General features: G+C 45.7%; 1 protein-coding gene and 1 long non-coding RNA gene across 2 annotated transcripts in view; one reads left to right on the top strand and one right to left on the bottom strand.

The window, feature by feature from the left end:
* Positions 1–4520, top strand: part of MSH4 (mutS homolog 4) — a 34002-nt gene extending 29482 nt beyond the window's left edge. Inside the window, exons 18-20 of the mRNA XM_037404156.1 lie at positions 178–352; positions 1950–2038; positions 2381–4520. Coding sequence (XP_037260053.1) covers positions 178–352; positions 1950–2038; positions 2381–2566 — 450 coding nt within the window. The 3' untranslated portion in view covers positions 2567–4520. The remainder of the gene's footprint in view (positions 1–177; positions 353–1949; positions 2039–2380) is intronic.
* Positions 4521–5510: 990 nt separating this feature from the next.
* LOC119155451 lies at positions 5511–6540 on the bottom strand. Its single transcript, XR_005106728.1, has 2 exons — positions 6365–6540; positions 5511–5733 (listed from the first exon to the last, which is right to left on the bottom strand). It is a non-coding gene; the product is annotated as an uncharacterized LOC119155451 (long non-coding RNA).
* Positions 6541–21847: the final 15307 nt, after the last annotated feature.

The following is a 21847-nucleotide window of genomic DNA, read 5'->3' as shown; positions in this document are numbered from 1 at the left end:
AATGGTAGAACTCATTTCTTAAAGATTTTAATTTGCTTTAGTAATTTAAAGAGAGCTTTTGTTTTACTCCTGTGAGATTTGTTTGACATCTGTGAGATTATTTAATTTTTCTTATTTATTGTTATTTATTCCAGGATAATTTCCAAAAGAAATCCTTTTTCTTGTTTCCTTATTTAGGCATTTACATTATTTGCTACTCATTTCCTGGAACTATGTCATATAGATGCTTTATATCCCAATGTGGAAAATTACCATTTTGAAGTGCAACATGTGAGAAGCAGTGCTGTAAATAAGGAGAAAATTGCTTATACTTACACACTCTCTAAAGGATATACAGAGGAAAAGAACTATGGTAATGGATTCCACTGTGACTTTAACTTAATAAAGATTATATAAGATAACTTTCTGCTGACAGATTTCTGCTGAGCTTGTATCTCTCTTGCAGAGTAATAACTGCAGGTCTGTAACATGTGAGTTTGGGGTAGTATGACGAACTTACATGAAATTTCATAGTGAAAAAAACATTTTAGTAATGTCAGTAGCTACTTGATTCACCTCTGAATGAGATGAGCCATTCTGAGCACACAGTACTTGAGGTGATTTAATCTCTGCTTATAGAAGCGAGTGAAGATGTGGGGGAGACTCAAAGCCATGAATGCTGAGGTTTATGTAATGTACAAGTCTCTTATGGGTCTGCTGTAAGTAATGATATATCAGTTAAATAGCAGCTTGGCCTTTTTTGATTAGCAAAAAGGAGCAAGTTTCTTTAAGCAAGGACAGGCATTTTACTGTATCAGCCTAAGGCTCTTTTGAGAGGTTCCACTAAAGCATCAGCGTTCTCCGGAAAGTGGGTTTACTTCTCTTAATTTTACAATAAATCATACTGAAGACTGAACAGATCAATAGATTAGTTATGGGTCAATAAAGAAATGAGCAAGTGACAATAAGCATAGCTGTATGTTTTAAAGAATAACAGACATCTGTGTTTCCAAATACTAGATTCTGAAGTTGGATCCTTGATTTAGGTGGCATTCAATCAATAGGAAATGAGCTACACATGATTTTTGCAAGCTGCTGGTAATTGACAACTACAAATTATTCCAGCCAGGCCTCAGTTAACTGGACTTAAAATGTTTCTTTATCAGACTTTCAGAATAAGTTTCTTTACTTTTGGCAATGCAAGGTTAATTTCAGATGCTACGACACCGCTAACTCAGAAGAAAGAATTGTATGTTTAGAGAGTACTCTCAGGGAATAGGAGACCTTTAGTAACTCTATGTTGGTGTCTTGGCTTTACCTTACTTGAGCAAGTTACATTCTGAGAAAGAGTGCAAGGGCTCTTCTTGACCCTTTTTTGGTTTTAACCCTGCAGTGTTAAAGCACCCAATGAAGCACAGAATTTCCTCAGAACACCCAGGGCCACACGCAAAGGAAAAAGTAAAAAAATCATGTTAGGGCAGAAGAAAATACTTTACATCTCTTTCTTACCCTGAGTATCTGGCAGTTTGGCTGCTGGCAACAGAGTAGAATTTGGAACATGACATCCATATCCACTGGATGTCTGGATTTAATGGAGAGCGCATTTAGCACAAGTATTTTCTGGCCTGCCAAGTTAAAAACCAGAAAGCTGTTGTCACCACTGCTGTTTTTTTTCTTTACTCCCTAATGTGTCTCAACCTGCCCAGTTACAGTATTATCAGCAGTAACTTCATGTGGAAGTGTACCTTAGAGGTGGCATAACAACAGAGTAGACATTTTAGGTCTCAAAAACATGTTCATTTTTTTAAAAAAGAAAAAAAAAAGCAAGCCACACAAAATGTGTATCAAAATTATTTCAATAAAAATGAAAACTTCACCTTTTAAAAAGCAGGCTAAGTCGATTCTGGCAGACAGGAAGGTAGGGGGAAAAAATGACATCAAAAATCCTGATTTGTGTTTTACATGTTTAGGATTAAAAGCTGCAGAAGTTTCCTCCCTACCGTCATCTGTAATTTTGGATGCAAAGGAAATCACAAATCGTATTGCAAAACAAATTTTGGTATGTAGTAGAATATTATAATATTGTAATACACAGTTTTACAAAAACTCAAATATGTTTCAGTTTCTGAAAGGCTATAGGATAAGCACTGCCTTTGGTTTTATGAAAATTATTTCATTAAGGTTTGTATTTCTGGAGCCAGTTATACAAGATTGTACTGAAGGTCACTGTTGGGTGACAATACAGAGCAGTCCTTGGGGTTAAGGAGTGTTGAATGTAATGTTGGTGCACAAATCAAGAATCAGATCAGAAATAGGCTGGAAAATAGCTAATTATTAGTATTTTAGTAATAGAACATAATTGATTTTGTGTGTTAATGCATGTGTATGTTTTTAAGAACAGCACAGGCAGAAGAGCACTCCTGAGATGATGAAACAGAGAGCTGTTTACCATTTAGCAATGAGATTGCTTCAGACTGTCAGAAATTCTCGATTGGATCCAGACAGTTTGCGTATATATTTGAAAGGCCTGAAGAAGAAGTATGAAGCTAGTTGTCCTGCACCCAGACAAAATGATGAGCAACAGTAATGTTTAACAGAGGATGTTGCTCTAATTTTTATGACTGCAAGATGATTCCTTTTTTTCCCGTAGTATTAGAAAACACTGCTTTTCACAAGTTTTTAAATTCTGAATTCTTAGTCTAACTTACACTCACTACTGAAAGACCATACCTTTTGTGGGTTTTCCCCCAAACCATATCTGAAATATAACCATTTAGGGCGTATCAGGAACACAATTCTTTATGATAATGAACCATCCCTTTCTTTATTTTAGAGACGAAGTTGTATAACATTATTTCCTACATGATATATCTGCTGTTACAGCTCTTAATCTGACACTGAAGATCTTGCCTAACAAAAAGCAGTCTTTGAAACAGATGGTCTGCTTGTCTTGCATAGGCAAGCTCTACTTGCACTGTTGAACATGCATCCATAAATCCTGTTGTTCCCTTCTCAAGGAGGGTTCTAGTGCTTTCAGGCATTATGCTGAATCCAACATAATGCAAGTAGTTCAGGACTGTTTCCTCTCCAGAACTGGGCAGCCAGAGCTGCTTTGTAACACAGTTACAACAAATTACTGTGATACTGACACTGTTGATCAGTTTTTGTTTAGAAAGTGAGTAGCAGGAAGTCAATTAAAAGTGGAATATCCTTCTTCTTTTTTTTTTTTAAATACAGCTTCATTGAGTGACTATAGCCATGTATTCCAGCTTGAAGGAATTTATCTTCCCTTACTTCCTTCTAACCAACTTTGGCCAAGGGTTCTTACATACTTCTTTATATATAAGTGTGTGTGTAACTTATTATGCATGTCTGTAAAATGGGTAATATACAACAGTCCAATATCCAATCTGTAACAACAAATATATTTTTATATATAGTTATAATTTCCTTTTTATGTATCTACCTTGGTAAACACAGCAGCACAACAGAATAACAGTTGTAGTAGGCACACTGTGTTTTCTGACCCAAGAAGTTTTTTTATTTATTTAAGCTTTTACCACAATTCTGCTTACTTTAGGCCTTAAATGTTGCCAAATATATCACTCATAACCATCAGTAATACTATATTTGTTGTCTACCCCAGTGAGGATCACGGCAGAAAGAAAATATTTTGTATTCAGGTTTTTTAACAAGAGGAACTATATGGCAAGGGATACACGTTTCACACATTGACGGGACAGGGTGCCTATCTCCCTGTGGGGGTCAGCCACTGCAGCACCAGAAAAAACAGCTCTGGGGGTTCACACCTGAGAGCCTGGGGTAGTTTGACCCCATAAGAACTGTTTCCCTCTTTTGTGCACCTTATTTCAGACCCTTCGTGTTACTTTCAGTCAGTCCATCAGGAGAGTGAGGGAACTGTGAGTGAGAGAGATGCGTACTGCTCTCTCCAAACACATCTGAATTAAGGAGGGTCTGTTTTGGGGTGGTTCTTTTTTCCTGACATCCAGATGCCAAGGAGCAGGACCAGAACACTAAAATATAGGTAATTTCAGACTCACTTTTGCATCACTAGTAACAGTTGTCCATAGACAGATTGGTTTGAATTCTAGGATCTTTGCTAGCACTGTCCAGAACTCCATGGAGGAGGCAGAGGGGTGAAAAAGTACCGTCAGGGGGCTGTCCAGTGAGCTTTATTGCTAATCTGAGAATGGTGATGGAAGCAAAGGGATCTCGGAAATTTTACAACGGGGTAATTGCAGGGAAGCAGATTGTGCTTTCATGTCCCCTCTCTGCAACTGCAAGTAGCAAGTCAGACTGCTGCTTTTTTAAATGCTCTTTCTTCTCTTGCGGTTCCTTACTGAAGGTGGCAATCTCAGTGTTGGAACACTGAGGAGAAAATTTAAAACTAAGCCTGGTCAACATCTGACAGTAAAAGTCAAAAGGCATGCAACGTTTGTCTGATAAAGTCCTGAAACTTCAACAGACCATTATCTCTGACAAGACTGCGATTTTGTATAGCTTGTAAACATCTTGTCCTAGAAAATTATACAACGCACTTAATGTCTGCACTAACTTTAGCTTTTTAATGCAGACTTTCCTCAAAACCAAGGCTGTTATCACCATGTGTCAGTGAGACAAGGCTGCCTGATAGAAGAAAGAAGATTATTTGGAGTATCCAAAGCCAGCATAGCAAGACATACACTCTCTAAAGTCTTTGTCTTCCTCCACAAATTTCCTGTCAGCAGCAGGCCTGCAGAGGGACAAAGCAGCTTATAAGCAGAAAAAGCAAAAATCTCATAAACCAAAAAGATACCAGAATTCAGTGTCACCTCTTTGGGCCTGAAAGACCAAGGCTGAGTTTACGCTTTCCACTTGGTGTATGTATTTTCAACTTGTACTTCACAGATGGCCACCCAAGACTTGGCCTGCATGGTTTTTATACTAACAGAACTATATATTGAGGTGTAAATTATTTTTTTTTTAAAAAAAAAAGCTCCCTGAATAGACTATATTGCTTTAGACTACAATACTGGGAATTAATTTGATACATGGTAAGAAGTACTGTAACCGTAAGCAGTTTTTAAGTGACTGGTCACAATAACAGAAGTGCCTCTAGTGCTTCAGTAATAAGGCTTGATCTTGAGCCTGCAGTACCGCAGAACAGTCCAAAGGCCAGTTTGGCTGGAGAATAATCGCAGCACTCAAGTGAATGATTGAGCTTTTTCTTCTCTAAAGTGTGTGTCATTAAATAGTGCTCATAATTCTCAAGAAAAGGACATCTCAAATGGGAGACAGATGTAACTTTCCGTCTCTGCTGCCGCCTCTCCATGGTGGAAGGGGCCCTTGGGTGGCGGGAGCACTTCTGGGGCAGCGGGCCAGGGCCAGCAGCTGCAGCGGGCGACCCTTCACCTGCGAAGGCCTCTTCCGCTTCAACATGTGAGCCCTGTCTGCCTCCCCCCCCGCCTGCTCTCTGCCAATACAAGCTACAATACCGAAAAAGATGGATTTGTAAAAAATAAAAAAATACATTTGAAACAAGGATATTTAATAAATCCATCAGGTCAGGATCATACAGTACCACTACAATGTGAGGAAAGTGATACAGTATCTATATGAAAGAATGATCAGGAGGGGGAAGATGAATGGAAATAATGTAGCAGGAGTTTAACCTACACTTGAACAATTGCCAGCTAGTCGCTTCTAAATCTCAGAAAAGCATTGAGGAGCGTTGCACAGAGCACTGTTCAGCATCTAAAGAAGATAGAGGGAAGGTGAAGGGGCAGGTCAGTGCAAGACAGGTGGCCGCGGAACCAATTCCTCGCGCTTGCCTTTTGTAATACTTTTTAAAGACAGACAGCAATCGCGGGGGTGGGGATCCCGCCGCCGGCTTGCTTTTTCGTCGTGCCCGCTCGCAGGGGCTGCAGAGGCTCCCGAGCCGCGCCCCTGCGCCAGCGTTACCGCAGGCCCCAGGGCAGCCCCTGCGGCCCCAGCCCGCTGCCACGGCCCCGGCCGGCGGCTGGGGGAAAGACAAAGCCCCGCGCAGAGCTGCGGCGGCTGCGGCGGCTGCCCGGGCACCCGGAGGCGGCGGGGGGGCGGCAGGGCGCCGCGGGCCGACCCCCCTCCCGGGCCCCGCCGCCGCTCCTCGCCTCCTCGCTGAGGCAGCGGCGCAGCTCCGAGTGAAAAAAAGGCAGCACCGCGAGCAGCCCGCTGAGCACCGCCACTGCCGGGGAGACGAGAACCGCCGGCAGCCCCGCCGCGCCCGGGCCGTCCTCCCGCCCCAGCCCGCCCGCCGCCGGCACCAGGCGCTCCCTGCCGCGGCCGAGCGCCGGCCCGCCACGTCCCCCCCGCTGCCCGACGGGGAGGCCTGGGCCCGCCTGCTCACCTAGCGCGCCGCTGCACGGCCCGGCCCGAAAGCCTTCCAGGCTCCCGGGGAAGCCCCGCACCGCCGCAGCCGCGCCGGGGCGCCGCGTGGCCGGAAATTAAACCCGCCTTCCGGGGCCGGGCCGGGCCCGCCGCCGGCCCTTCCTACGGCCACGGCCGCCGGCCCCGCCCACGCCCCGCCGGGCAGCGCGGCCCGGAGCCGGCCGAGGAGGGGCTGGGCTGCCGTTCCGCGCCGGGGCGGGCGGGGGCTCGGTGCCGCCGCGGGCTCCTCTGAGCCTGGCGGCCCCGGGGCTCTGCGGGGGCCGCCCGCGGGGCGCAGGCTGTGCCGAGAGCGGCTGCCTGGGGGGGGTGAGAGGCAGGTGAAGGAAAGACCCCGCTCCCTTGTCCCACCTTCCAGCCCTGCCGCGTGCTCTGCACCCCTTCACTCCGGTAACGGCTCACTTTCCCATCACAGGGAACGGCTATGAAGTCAAGAGGTTAAATCGTGCAACAGTTCGTAATGGCTTACTTGTGCAAGGACAAACCTCGTATGAGCTTTCCCTAAGCCACATATTTATACCACTGCTTTTTCCTACTCAAAAAGTGCAGTCCTGCAAAGTCTCTTCTATTTAAAAAAAAAAACCACACAATTCAACATTGCTGTTACTAACAGATGCTTCCAAATGCAAACAGCAAATGCACCCTACAGCAAAACAGAATGTGTCTCTGAGTAGGGCACAAGACAGGAACCCTGTGATGCTGCAGCTGTTCCATTGCAGGAAAAGAAGGTTCAGAGGCTGTTCCAGCTTCTGAGCTTCCACAACAGCAGCTTTGGGCTCCCAGACCACAGCTGCCAAGGAGTCAAAGAGCTCTTGGACAAGGCCTGGCAGCTCCTGGCTGGTGTTTGCACAGCACACAATACAGTCCCGCCTGCATTTTCGTCCTTGTGCCAGCTGGGTCTGCAGAAGGGACACCTGAAAGAGGCAAAGACCAAGCTCAGAGAAGCCCACACTGTTAGAACCATCCACAGCTCCATGGTACCGGCTAATACAACAGCCCGACATTCTTGTGGAAGCTGAGTAAGCTTGGTTTTGCTTATCTAATGACTACAAAGTCGTACTTCTGAAGCAAGCAGTGGAGTCATAGTGTACTACATAGTGTGTGGGTTAGTGTCCCATAACCCAGGGGAAAAGGGTGTCTGACATCCTGCTCTTGTGTCTGAGCCCCAGCAACTAGCAAACTAAAAAAAAAAGCTGACTAATGGTTTGATAAGCGCATTTAAGCTGTGCTGTATCACTTGGTTCTCTCTCGCTCACTGGGGTGGTGGCCCAGCTCGGAGTTGTGACTAAAGCAAGCCCAGTGGTACCCACGTGTGTGTGAATTTCTCCTTTAACAACAGCAATTGCTGGGGCTTATCCGTAGGACCCCACCATCCACACGCCCCCCCGCCCCTTGTGCCATGGGTTCCCCATGCTGCTGGCTCTCCCTCTGTAATGGGGTGGGGGCAGGGATGGAAAGAACCACATCAACAGCTGTTAAAACTGTCAGATGCAAAGGATTTAACCGCTCGAGCCACGCGGGTGCTTTGTGGTACGTAGGCAACGGGTAATAGTGGCTGGGCTGCGAGTGGGCAAAGCGCAGAGCGAAGGGAACCCCGCAGCCGCAGCGAGCAGCTCCCGTCGTCGGGCGGTGTGAACTGGGCCGAGATCCCGGCCCGTGCTCAGCACAGGGTCAGTGGAGCGCTGCTGCCACCTGGCGCCCAGAGATCGGTACTGCAGAAGCCTTGTTGGAGCGCTGATCACAGGGCAGTGATCACCAGGTTGCAGACTCGTGCTCCATTCTTCTGATGTTTTCCAGTCTTTCTCTTGCCTGCTTCCTTAGTTTCTAGTGCTTTGGTGTAAGTTCAGGGAGCTCTGTTTGCAACTGATGGCAAGCTCGGGACAGAAGGAGTGCTCTCCCTTGCAGAGCGGGTAGCTGACTGAGGGAGGAGGAGACCAAACCACCACGAGTCTCCAGCAATGCTGCACAAAGTCTTTAATGGGAAGGAGGAAATGCAGTGGCACAGAACAGAGCCCAAGACACATGTCTGCAGGGTTCAGGAAGGTACAGAGAGAGAATGGCCCATTTCCCAAGGACGAACTCCACACAAAGCGCTTGCCTTTTCCATTCTGCTCTACCTGGTGGCAATCCCAGGCCACAAAGAGCAGTCCCTAACTCCAGCACCCTCCCCCGTCTCATCAGGAGGTTCAGCAAAGCAGAAGAGAATGAGCCCGTTCTCAAGGGGGCTCAGAGAAAACCAGAGCCAGAGGAGACATGGCTGGGTGGTGGGTGGGTGTGGTATCTGCCCTACAGCGAGGAGCAGCAGGCACAGGTCCATCCTGACAGGTGGGATAAGGACACCCAGCCTGCCTTTAAGGCAAGGGAATGCCTGAGCTGCTGCAGGGTTTCTGTCTTCCTTCCCACTCCAAAGGGGGTGATCCACCATCTTCAGCAGTTCAGACTGCAGCGGGGGATAGGCAGACACAGCCCTGACCCCCCCAGACCAAAGGAGCCCCCAGAAGAGATGGGAACCCCCCCAGCGCTGAGGGAGCTCCCAACAGCAGCTGACAGAGAGGATCCCACGGCTGTGCTCTGAGGGAAGGAGGTGAGGATGGGGCCCGGCAGGGTCACCACCACCGGGGAGGCCTCAATGGCCACGGTCGAGTCTGCGCAGCGGGCGACACAGGGCTCACTGCAGCTGCTTGCAAGAGGGCTTGGGCCAGAAGCGCCGCAGGGGCGTGGAGGACAGGGTCTGAAGCAAGACATCTCTCGGTGAGGGAGGCAAAGCTGAAACACAGAGCAGGCAGTGAGCACAAACCTCAGTATCAGTCTGCCCTTCCTTTCCTCAGCTCTCTCCATGGACACACTTTGGTTTAAAAACGGACAGCGTGCCTATGTGTGCCATGACCCTCATTGTGCCCTGCAAGTGGCACAGCTCAGGAAGGCTGACTCACTTGTGGAGCAGGAGCCAGCAGAGTGGGTTTCAAGCACCTGTGGAAGGACTGATCATACCCCATCTCCAGAAAAAACATTGCGCTGAAGAAGGTGCTGGATGCACTGGGCCATTTGGTTAGAGACCATCTGCTGGTGGCAGAAGGTCTGTTGGGCAGACCTCCCTGCCGCTGAGCCCCATTGATCCCCTTCTGCTGGAAAGAACCCCCCTCCTCTTCCCCAGCCAGCCCCATCAAAAGGGAAAGAGGTGACAGCCCTTAAAGAGTTCTACTGCAGGGCCAAGCTGAGGCAGCCCAAGGATCAACCTGAGTAGCCACCGTGACAGCCGTTCAGCCCACAGCGAGAGATGGAGCAGACTTAGGCTTACCTCGTTTGTCCAGGAAAGGGAGGCAAGAGAGGAGGATGCAGGCCCTGGAGCAGCGCAGGCTTTTATGCTGTGTACCAGGGCCCTGGGGGGCCGCTGACATTCCTTCCTCATGAAGCATCTAAATACCTAGCAGCTCCTGCCTGCCAACACCTCATGTTAATTAAGCCCTTGCCTCTCTCATCTGAAGTGTTTTGCTCCCGCTGCTTCGTACCACTTTAGAATCATAGAAGGAATCATGGAATGGGTTGGGGTGGAAGGGACCTTTAGGAACATCCACCTCCAACCCTCTGCCTTAGGCAAGGCTACACTCCACCAGATCAGGCTGCTCAATGGCCCATCTACCCTGGCCTTGAACACTTCCAGGGAGGGGGCATCCACAACTTCTCTGGATGGTCTGTTCCAGTGTCTCACCACCCTCATAAAGAATTAATTTCTTCCTAATGTCTAATATAAATCTACCCTCTTTTGGTTTAAGACCTTTACCCCTCATCCTATCACTAGACCCCCTGATAAAGAGTTCCTTCCCATCTTTCCTGAAGGTCTCTTGGGCGCCTTCTCTTCCCTAGGCTAAACAACCCCAGCCCCCTCACTCTGTCTTCACAGGGGAGGTGCTCCAGACCCCTCATCATCTTTGTGGTCTTCCTCTGGACTCGCTCAAGCAGATCCACACCTTTTCTGTGCTGGCGGCCTGAGAGCTGAACACAGTACTCCAGGTGGGGTCCCACAATAGCAGTGAAGAGGGGCAGAATCCCCTCCCTCGACCTGCTAGCCACACTGCTTCTGATACAACCAGCTTTGCGGGCTGTGAGCACGCATTGCCAGCTCATAGTCAGTTTTTCATACACCAATACCCCCAAGTCCTTCTCTGCAGGGCTGCTCTCAATCCACTCATTGCCCAGCCTGTATCCATTTGGGATTGCCCCAACCCAGGTGCAGGACCTTGCACTTGACCTTGTTGAGCTTCATGAGGTTGACACGGGCCCAGCTCCCTAGCCTGTCAAAGTCCCTCTGGATGGCATTTCTTCCCTCTAGAGTATCAACCACACTGCTCAGCTTATTGTCGTCTACAAACTTGCTGAGGGTGCACTCAATCCCACTGTCTGTGTCCCTGACAAAGATGTTAAATAATACTGGTCCCAATATGCCCCTGAGGGACACCACTCATCACTGGCTTCCACCCGGGCATAGACCTGTTGACTGCAACTTTTTGAGTGCAACCATCCAGCAAATTCCTTATCCACCGAGTAGTCCACCCATCAAATCCATGTCTCTCCATTTTAGAGACAAGGATGTTGTGCTGCACAGTATCAAATGCCTCACACAAATAGATGATGTCGGTCACTCTTCCCTCATCCTCCAGTGCTGTAGATTCTCCACTGTAGAAGGTCAATGTTTGTCAGGCTTGATTTGCCTCTATGGGAGCCACATTGGCTGTCATCAATCACATCTTAGTTTTCCATGTGCCTTAGCATAGTTTCCAGCAGGATCTGCTCTGTGATCTTGCTGGGCACAGAGGGAAGACTGAGCAACCTGCAGCTCCTGGGTCGTCCTTTTTTCCCTTTTAAAAATGGGGGTTATTTTTCCCCTTTTCCAGTCACTAGGAATTTCAGCAGTTGCCATGACTTTTCAAGTTTAATGGATATGGGCTTAGCAAATTCATCTGCCAGTTCCTTCAGGACCTTCAGCTGCACGTTAAGGTTCCTTAGATGGTATCAAACCCGATCTTCTCCTACAGTTCCTTAGATGGTATCAAACCCGATCTTCTCCTACAGTGGGTGGTATGTCATTCTCCCAGTCCAGGCCTTTGGATTCTGTGAATTGGGTTGTGTCACTAGAGCACTTGCCAGTGAAGACTGAGGCAAAAAAGTTGCTGAGTACCTCTGTCTTCTCTGTGTCGGTTGTAGGCAGGTCTCCCATTTCACTCACTGTGGGTACAGTTTCTTTCGTCTTCCTTTCTTGTCCTGAGTACCTGAAGAAACCCTTCTTGTTATTTTCCACATCCCTAGCCAAGTTCAGCTCCAGCTGTGCCTTGGCTTTCCTGATCCCCTCCTTGCACTCCCCGGCCATTTCCCTACAATCGCCCCAGGATGTGTATCCCTGGCTCTGCTGCCCATACATTTTGGTTTTGTGGTTTATTTGGCTAAGAGGTCTTGATTTAGCCAAGCTGGCCTTCTGCCTCCTCTGCCTGACTGCTTTCACATTGGGCTTGAGAGCTTCTTGTACCCTGAGAAAAATGCCTTTCAGCGTCTCCCACCTCGTGTTTGCTCCTTTATCTCTGAAGGCAGTTTCCTAAGGGATCCCTAAACAGCTGACAGCTTGCTTGTGTGAGGTTTAGGGTTGCGCCTCTACTTTGGCCCATCCTGTACCCCTCAAGACTGAGAATTCTACCAGGGCATAATCGCTGTCGTCCAGGCTACCTCCACTCCTGACTTCACCAGTAAGGTCTTCTGTACTAGTAAACAACAGGTCCAGCAGTGCCTCTCCTCTGGTCGAGCTCTCCCTCACCTGCACTAGGAAGTTGTCCTCAATACACTCCAGAGGTTTCCTGGACTGTTTGCATTTTGCTGTGCCGCTTTTCCAGAACAAGTCTGGGTGGCTGAAGTCCCCTATCAGGACCAGGGCCTGGCAAGCATGCTGCTTCCTAACATTGAAACAATTCTTCTATGTCCCAGATTCATAAGGCAAATCAACTTGGAGGTCACAGTCTAGAGGAGAGGAAGATTTTAAGTGGGTTTGCCTTTGTCACATTGCCCTCTTCATGGTGAGTGTGGCCACCAGTCATGGTCACATTCAGCTATGAGGAACGCTTTGAGTTACCTCTCAAACGTTTCCAGTGCAGACACTCAAACTAACCCTGAGAGACCTTTCTCCAGTGGGTCATTGTAGAAGACAGGAGACAGTGGGTAAGTTCAGGCCAAGACTGCACAAACCCATACAGAAAAAGAGACACACCTCGCCAGGGGTGTGGCAAAGCTCAATGGCAACGAAGGATCATTGTTGGCTGGAGGACAGTTCTTTGTGGGCGGGAGTGAGGGGCCATGAGGACCTTGCCTGCTCTTATCAGGCTCTGTCACAGCCTGTTTTTACCTCCCATGTGCCCAGTGAATGAAGGCAGATTCATAACAACAAAAAGCATACCAGAGGGTCAGGCAGGTCTCTCTCAAGTAACTTCTCCACGGGATCTTGTGAGGGACTGAAAGAGTTATTGTGTGTTGATGTTCAAACATCCTGGTGAGGCAGTCATGCTCAGCACAGCAAGGATAAGGAGCTGGCTCACACGAGGGGGTGTGCTGGAGGGTGCACAGTTCTGTGCTCTGTCAGGTCTGGCATGGCAACACACCCTACAGGGCCAGAGTCCATTCAGAGTTTGTTTGAGAAAGGGGCTTATGACCACCCAAAAGACCCTTTGCAAGCACCCCCTACAATGCCACCTGTGCAGAAAATCAGGAGGTAGATCCTCAAGGGGTGTAACTGGTGCAATTGAGAGGCAGGGACTAGACTATAAAAGGCAAAACCAAGGAGCCACGTGCGTGCGTGCCCATCACCAGAGGATCAACCATTATCAGTGTTCTGTCCTTTCCTTCCTTTTCTTTCCTTCTTCTTCCTATGGTTGTTTCTCAACAAGAACCCACCTTGCCAAGGCTTTTTACATTTTCCAAGTTCAAGTAGCTTTGTTATAATTAAAACGTTTACTTGGTTGTTTAGCCGGGGGGGGGGGGCGGGGATTTTTTAAACCTTAGTTGCTCTCCTCCCGTCTCAGAGGTAGACTGTGACAGATCTCCACAGCCATATTCCCTGACAACTTGACCCTCCCACATGGGAGCTCAGCTTGGGAAGAGGAGAACCCCTTGGAAACAAGCAAATCAAGGCATACGAGGGTGATCAAAGAGATGCCCGCGTCCTTCCCTGAAGGAGACCCACACCCAAATTGACCTGTTTTGCTCAGCAAGGTCTTGCCAGTGGCAAAAGTCCTGGATAGCCTTCTTTTGAGGAGAGGGGAGGTGGCCCATTCCATACATTTCAAACTACAAAGGGAGATCAGGTCAGTCTCCCAGAGCACCTGGGAGTCATCGTGATGTGGAGGAGTTGGGAAAAACCCTGAACTCCAGGCAAACATGAGTCATCCTGCTATGGACTTCAGTGGACATGGTGTCCCAACCTCAGGCATGCCAGGGATACCAGAGTTCATAGCCTCATCCCTCCCCAAGTTCTGCTTTCTGTGCATTCTGTGATTCTATGAACATTCATACACCAGCTGCCTTTGAAGGCATTGCCTTCTGGTGGCTGCTCAAGGGCCCATGACACTCAGCACACCCCAGAATACTGAGGTTTAGAAGGGACCTCTGGAGGGCCTATGGGATGACTTACAGCTACAAGCAGACCATGCAGTTGTTAAGAAGAAAAAGAAAAGAGTTCACGGACAAGTTGTCTTGACTGTATGAAAAGTTTATTTGTGAAAAGGTTGTGATGATTATTAAATCATCATTAAACCATCATTAAGAAGGAAGAGAAAAAAAAGAAAAAAAAAGGGGGGGAATTGAAGAAGAATTCTTAGAAGAGGAATGAAGCAGGTTAATTAACATTGATAATATCCAGCTGTGGGCTGGCTTCAGGGGCGGTGCGTCGGCTGATGTGGATAATGTGCAGCTGTGGCTGGTTCCTGCTAAGCAGTTAAATTGCTCTAAGGGGTATGGAGGAGGAGGATCATGTGAAGAGAGGCCTGGAAGAAGTGGAGGGAGGGTGTTGGGTGCCCTGGATGTAGGAGAGGCCCTGGGAGAAGAAGGGGGCCTGGATGAAGAGAGGCTGGATGGAAGAGGAGCCTGGAGAAGTAGGAAGGCAGAGGCAAGAAACAGGGTGGACTGGTCTGAAGAGGATGAAGAAACAGCATGGACAGTAGATGAACTGTTGAAACCTTGTGGGGGATTGGTGGCAGTGCTGGGGCAAGGCACAGGAGCTATTTATTGAAGTTAACCTGGTATGGGATGGTACAAGCCTTGTTGCAGCTGCCTAGTTTTGATAGTGCTGTGACATGCAGTGGCATCCATTAGGGTATGAAGGAAAGCACTGAGCAGAAGTGGTAATCCTGTGGATGGCCTGTCACATGAAGGGTCAGAGGTGACCTCATAGTCAACATTGAAGCGATCTTCTGATTTCTGGCCTATCAGGTACTTGGGTAGCAGGGAGCTCACATGCAGATACCCATGGCATCTTCCTTCTGCCAGCTTGTGAAGCACTCAGACAAGGAGGACTTCTGGAAGAGGCTACCCTCAATTGTTTTTTGAAGGGTCATGGTAACTGAAAGGCCATGGCGGGGCAGGGGAAGGAATAACTCATCCTGTAACTCCAGTATGGGTTCTCTCCATGCCACAAAACTCACAGACAGCTCAGTATTGTGGAGGCAGCTGTGTCCAGCCCAGGGCAGCCCCTTAGGTCTTCACACAGAGGCCACCATGCAGTGCTTCATCTTTGCTTCCAACACCTAGCCACATATAATGGGCACAATACAGGGCCCACTGGGAACTCCTGCCTGGCCCTGCTCCTGGCTGGATCTGCATGTAGGCGTGGCAGCAAAAAGACTAGGATGGGGGGAAAACTCTCCATATGGCCAAGCTGATAGCATTGGTGCTTCCCAATGTAGCACCAGCAAATTCCTGGAAGTTCGGACCTGTGGCTACCTACAAAGCTGGCATTAAGCTGCCTAATGGGAAGGGAGAAACCCTGTCTTCCCAGGATGCCCAGCTCCTTGTGGGGAGAGGTCTGCTTGCTGCTCCACAGCTGAGGGTTACTTGAGAGTGCTGGCTGCTACAAAGACAAAGGAGAAAGAAGGTGGCAGTGGCAGAGAGAAGGGGCTGAGGGAACAGGAGAGACAGGGCTGTGGGTGCCCGAGTTAAAACTTGCTGTGAGAAGGTATTGTTACAGATTTGCTAATAAGTTAAGATTGATTGACTTTATTTGAATTTATAAAATTTTTAATAGAAATATAGAGGGATAAGAAATATTTTAATGAAACTTAGTTGCACAGTAAAAGCTGTTATGAAATCCTTTGTACAGTCTTGTACCAAGGCCAGAAGAATGGGCTAGAATCATTGTTTAAAACTTAGGTAATAAATTTAGAGTTTGAAAGGTTTCTTTGTATTTGACTAGTCTTCTGTATGTAGAAAGTGTATTGAAATGTCAGAATATAGGATTAATGGGAACTGGGGAGAGTGGACTGGAACAGCTTGTGGTTATCTGTCAAGAAACAGTTACCTTAAGTGGCAGGTAATTCCGGCAGGGGGAGATCGCGACCACCTACCCAAATCGTACCCCAGACCCATTTCTGGACTTTTCTAACCTTTACTGCACAGAATCGGATATGGAAGGAGAGTATGTTAATGATTTTTGGGAATTATTATGTTTATGCATGAATACTTAATGAATATGTATGAATAAGTTTTATATATGGTGTCTGATTTTGAAACTTGGTGTGTGTTGATCGTGAGAGGACTCACTCATGCACCTGGCTGTCAATAAAGAAGTGTCTGCTTATCTACATCACATTGGTGTCGATAAGTTCTTCATTCCGAGATTTCGGTAACAGTTTTGGCGACCCAGATGGGACCTCGCTGAAGGAGACCGGAGGAGTCGGGGACCTGATCGGTTCCAGCCGGCACCGAGGATTTCTCGGGGATACCCATCGATCCCCGATCCGTAAGGCTCTTCGCAACATTCCCTGGATTTTTGGTAAGACACTTCTTCTTGTAATTGTAGTAAGTGGGTAGGAGTCCCACTATAATAAGCGTATGGTAAGGAGTGGGTTGGAGACCCACCAGTGGGTTTGAGTCTCACTGAGTAAGTCTGCCTGTCAGACGCGGTGAGAGCTGCGCAGGGTTGGACTATAAGGATCCTTGTGGAAGAGGAAGCCTAGGCGCCTGCCCGTAAGACATAAGCGAAAGCTATTGCAGGGTTGGACAAAAGTGGAAACAAGAGAACCTACATGCTCTAGTGTTCTCTAAGGTAGTGCCTCTAACAAGAAGTTAGAAGGGTTTTTTTTGTGTTATGGAATTGTGTACTTTGTGTATTGAGAAGAAAACTAAGTGTATAATATTGTTTCATATTTTTGTTTAACAATTGTGGAAAAGTGTGAGTGTGGCTGTAAGGGTGAGACGTGCAATTGAGAACGAAAGCGAGTGTGGAGCGTGGATCCGCGGATCAGAGTGACAGAGTTGAATAATTGTGTATTGTACTGTGGGTGATCATACCATGGCAACTAAGTTAACTCAGTTGTTTAAAAGTAAAAGCATGGGTAATCTTGCTGTAAATGACAAAATCCCGAAAAATTTTTTGTTGGGATGTTTATTGGCACATTGGGGAAATTTACAGGATGATCTGCAAAAGAGCCAGATTATTGAGTATTAATTGGTGGCCTTTATATATTGGATGATCAGGAAAAGTGGCCCATGAATGGCACACTGAATTATAACACAATACAGCATTAACTGCAGAATAGTAAGAGAAGTAAAATGCCAAATGTGGATTTGTCGCTTAAGACAAAGAAAGGATTGGCAGGATGAATGTAAGCTAACTATTATAGCCATTACCAAATTATCTGTAACTTTTGATAATAAAGTGGAAAAAAAATAATAAAAAGTTGTTCAACCTGTGAGATTGGGAGTGGATACAGGAGTGACCTTTTTCGTATTAAATACTTGTAAAGGAAAAATTGAAACAAAACCAGGCCATTCCTGCAACCCCTGGATTTAAAATTTGGAAATAAGATAATCACACATGAATTCTTGTATGTACCAAAATGTCAGATACCGTTGTTAGGAAGGGATTTGTTATCCAAATTAAATGCACAGATTGTTTTTGACGAAGGAGAACTTTTCTTGAAAATACCTGAGTCAAAAACGGGAGAAATCCTGATGATACAAGAAAAAGTAAAGGAACAAGAAATTCCACCGGAGGTGGATTTGGCAGTGATCCCTACTGTATGGGAAACAGATATTCCTGGTAAATCGAAACTAGCAGAGCCTGTTAAAATAGATTTGAAGGAAGGCACAGGAACAGTGAGAATTAAACAATATTCAATCAAACCAGAAGTGAGACAGGAATTGAAGAAATTGATTGATAAATTTTTGGAGTATAAAATTTTGGAATAATGTGAATCTGAGTATAATACTCCTATTTTACCAGTCAGAAAACCCTTGGGTGAATATAGGCTGGTGCAAGACTTGAGAGCAGTAAATCAAATAGTTAAGGATATTTATCCTGTAGTAGCAAACCCTTATACACTGTTAACAGCATTGAGGGAGACTTATCAGTGGTTTACAGTGCTTGATTTAAAAGCTGCTTTCTTTTGTATACCTTTGGAAAAGGAAAGCAGAAAACTGTTTGCTTTTGAATGGGAAAATCCTCAAACCGGGCGAAAGATGCAGTTGACATGGACTAGATTACCCCAAGGATTTAAAAACAGTCCAACTATCTTTGGAAATCAGTTAGCAAAGGAACTTGAAATCTGGAAACAGGATAAATCCAAGACCTGGACATTTACTTTTACAATATGTGGATGACATACTGATTGCTACAGAAGAAAGATTTACTTGTATACAGGTGACTATCGACCTCTTGAATTTCCTGGGACTAAATGGGTACAAGGTATCCAGGAAGAAAGCCCAGACAGCCTGCCAGACTGTGATATATCTCGGCTTTGAGATTTCAAAAGGACAACGACAATTAGGAAAAGATCGCAAAGAGTGGAACCTCAGTCAGTCCTTATGAATTATTATATGGAAAAACATATGAGTCTCCAGAACCAAATCTAAACATACATGTAAAAGGAAAACAAGATGTGTATAACTATTTGCTTTCTCTAAGGAAAACTTCAGCTGCAATTCGGAGTGCAGTAAGTTGGAATAGACCTTTATTCCAGGAAAATTCAGTGCATGATTTCCAACCAGGAGACTATGTCTATGTGAAGACCTGGGCCTCCGAACCTTTGCAGGAGCGCTGGAGAGGACCTTTCCAGATACAGTTAACCACTTTTACAGCTATCAAGATAGCAGAATCAGATGCTTGGAGACATTATACTCGAGTGAAGAAAGCACCTACTCCATGGAAGATTGTCAATTGTGACCCAGAGACTTTAAAATTGACACTGAAACATGTCTAATTTTTATATTGGATTTTATTTTGGTCGGTAGTGTTGGTGGGATCATGGGCTGGCTTGGTGGACAGGAACAAAAGACAAGTAGAAACAGAACAAGTGATTGACATTCCCAAACAAATGGCTGAGGAAAATTTGATGGTAGGATTGATTAAAGGATTTGCCAATTTACAAAATGTCACGCAGATCACTGCTTGTTTGCCAATATCGAGGGCAGTAGGTGAACCTATTCCATGGGGAATTTTAACTATGAATCTGACTAATCTGGAACATAAAAATGAAACCACCTATTGTGAACAAAGGCCAGTGACTCAATGGTATGAACACGTAAAGGTTATTAGAAAACAGTGGAAGTCGCCAGGTAAAGAAACAGATTGTAAAAAAATACTGAATTATAATTTTATAACAGGATCCTGACCTAGTGCCATAGCTCGAGTTTTTCTTCCTGGGGGTCCAAATCCCCAGTTAGGATGGTGTTCTTATGATGAACAACTTAAAGCCAATGTAAGCAAAAATATCATGGAATGGAAGTGTAACAAAACTGGCCAAGGTACACAATTAGTAGAGCAATGGGACTCTATATGGTCTATGTCCATATTTTCCCAATTTCAGTACATGGCCAGAACTTTTTGGTGTTTCACCTGGGATGGAAAAGTTTTTGCAGTGTTACCCTTAGTTAATGATAAAACAACTTTATTGAGAGAAAAGGAAAATAAGATAGTACCATGGTGGAAATGTGAAAAAGTGTATGACTGCAGCAATGCAGACTTAACAATTCAAAGAATTCCTCCTTTGGCTGCTGCTTTGAAATATGGTTGTTTCTGTCGAGATCTTAAGAATACTCTCAATTTAACTGGTACTTTTACACTCAGGAAAGGAACTCTGTTTAGTTGCAGAAAATCTACTATTCAAAGTCCAGGACATTTAATTGGGGCATTAAGTGATTGAACCTGGACAACTCATTTACCATTAGATGGTAAGGTGAAACAAATTACTTTAGGCATGCCAACATTGTGTCCAATTTGGAAGAAATCACCATTTAGAGGACCCCTAGAGAATTTAAAATTGAAACGAACAAAGAGATCTGAGACAAATGATGATATTTGGAATGAACCATCTACAGGAGTGAAAATTGGCTGGGCAATTGAATCACTTTTAAATCCTATAGCTTCATACAGAAACAGAGCATGGCTCTATCAGTTAACTGGTCGAGTGGAAAAATTAGCAAACGTTACCAAAAAGGGGTTTAAGGAATTGAATATTCAATTATAGGCGGCCTCCAGAATGACTTTATAAAATAGAATGGCACCAGATATGCTCCTACTTAAAGAACATGGAGTATGTGGATATCTCAAGGATAAGCTGGACGACTGTTGTATCCACATTTCAAACGTCACACAAGATGTGGAACATGATTTGGATTTATTAGATAAAATTGAAAAAGAAACAGAATCAATTCAAGAAGATATGTCAGAAGACTGGTTAGGGAAAATTTTTAACAAACTGGGATGGAATTTGAGCTCTTGGATACAATCCCTAATCAAAACTTTGTTTCTGTTACTAATTGTCTTTCTGATGATCATGCTAGTATATGCATGTTTGAAGAAACAGTTTACCAATAGAATTTCAGTCATTTGTATGAGAGAAGTACCAACTATTCCATCAAGACATAGTCCAACACAAAATATGTTGAAACAAATGATATGTAAATAATGTGAAAGTATTGAAAAATTATTTTCAACACTTTCAAAGGGGGGAAATGTTACAGATTTGCTAATAAGTTAAGATTGATTGACTTTATTGGATTGATATTTTGATTTTATAAAATCATTTTATAAAATAGAAATATAGAAGAATAGGAAATATATTTTAATGAAACTTACAGTTATATAGTAAAAGCTGCTATGAGATCCTCTGTACATCCCGTACCAAGGCCAGAAGAAGGGGCTAGAATCATTGTTAAAACTTAGGTAATAACTTTAGGGTTTGAAAGGTTTCTTTGTATTTGACCAGTCTTCTGTATGTAGAAAGTGTATTGAAATGTCAGAATATGAGATTAATGGAAACTGGGGAGAGTCGACTGGCACAGCTTGTGGTTACCTGCCAAGAAATCGTGAACTTTAGTAGCAGGGAATTCCGGCAGGGGGAGATCGCAACCACCGACTCACATACCACCTACCCAAATCGTACCCCAGACCCATTTCTAGACCCATTTCTAAGCTCTACTGCGCAGAATCGGATATAGGAGGAGAGTATGTTAATGATTTACAGGAAATATCATGGTTATGCATGAATACTTAATGAATATGTATGAATAAGTTCTATATATGGTGTCCGATTTTGAAACTTGGTGTGCGTTATCGTGAGAGGACTCGCTCACGCACCCGGCCGTCAATAAAGAAGTGTCTGCTTATCTACATCACATTGGTGTCGATAAGTTCTTCATTCCGAGATTTCGGTAACAAGGCTATGGGTCCTTCTGCAGCTCCTCCTTCCTTGGTCCTAACGAACCCTCTGCTCCTGACTGCAGCACCAGAGAAACGTCACCAGTGAGGACCAGGGAGATGTTTTCCCCAGAATGCCCTAAAACCTGATGGTGTTTTGGGAAGAAGGGCATGGAAATCTCCTATGGGCACCACAACCTCCGTGAGTCTGTCTTATCTAACCAAGTGACTGCTTTAAAAAGAAGTGGGGTGGTGCAGGCAGACTGTGGGGACAGATCGAGATGTGTTTTGGGCATGTGCTGGCACCACCACCCGCTGGAGGATGCACGCAGGAACATCTGGCTTCTGCAGCCCCATTACACTTGGGCAGGAGCCAGGTCCTGATGTGATCAGCCTGGGGCAGCTCTGGGCATGTACCTAACCTGTTTTAGAGGAAATGTAGGGTTTTACAGAAATAAAGAGGGAGGCGCCTATCCTCCCCCACTAAGTATTTCCAGGGTTCAGCAGCAGCTGGGTATGGATTTTGGATGCACACATGAAATTCTGGACAATTCCTTT

Source organism: Falco rusticolus, chromosome 11 (genome assembly GCF_015220075.1).
Source record: "Falco rusticolus isolate bFalRus1 chromosome 11, bFalRus1.pri, whole genome shotgun sequence".
Classification (NCBI taxonomy): Eukaryota; Metazoa; Chordata; class Aves; order Falconiformes; family Falconidae; genus Falco; species Falco rusticolus.
The sequence above is the reverse complement of the archived record's forward strand: the minus strand, read 5'-3'. Positions and strand labels throughout refer to the sequence as shown.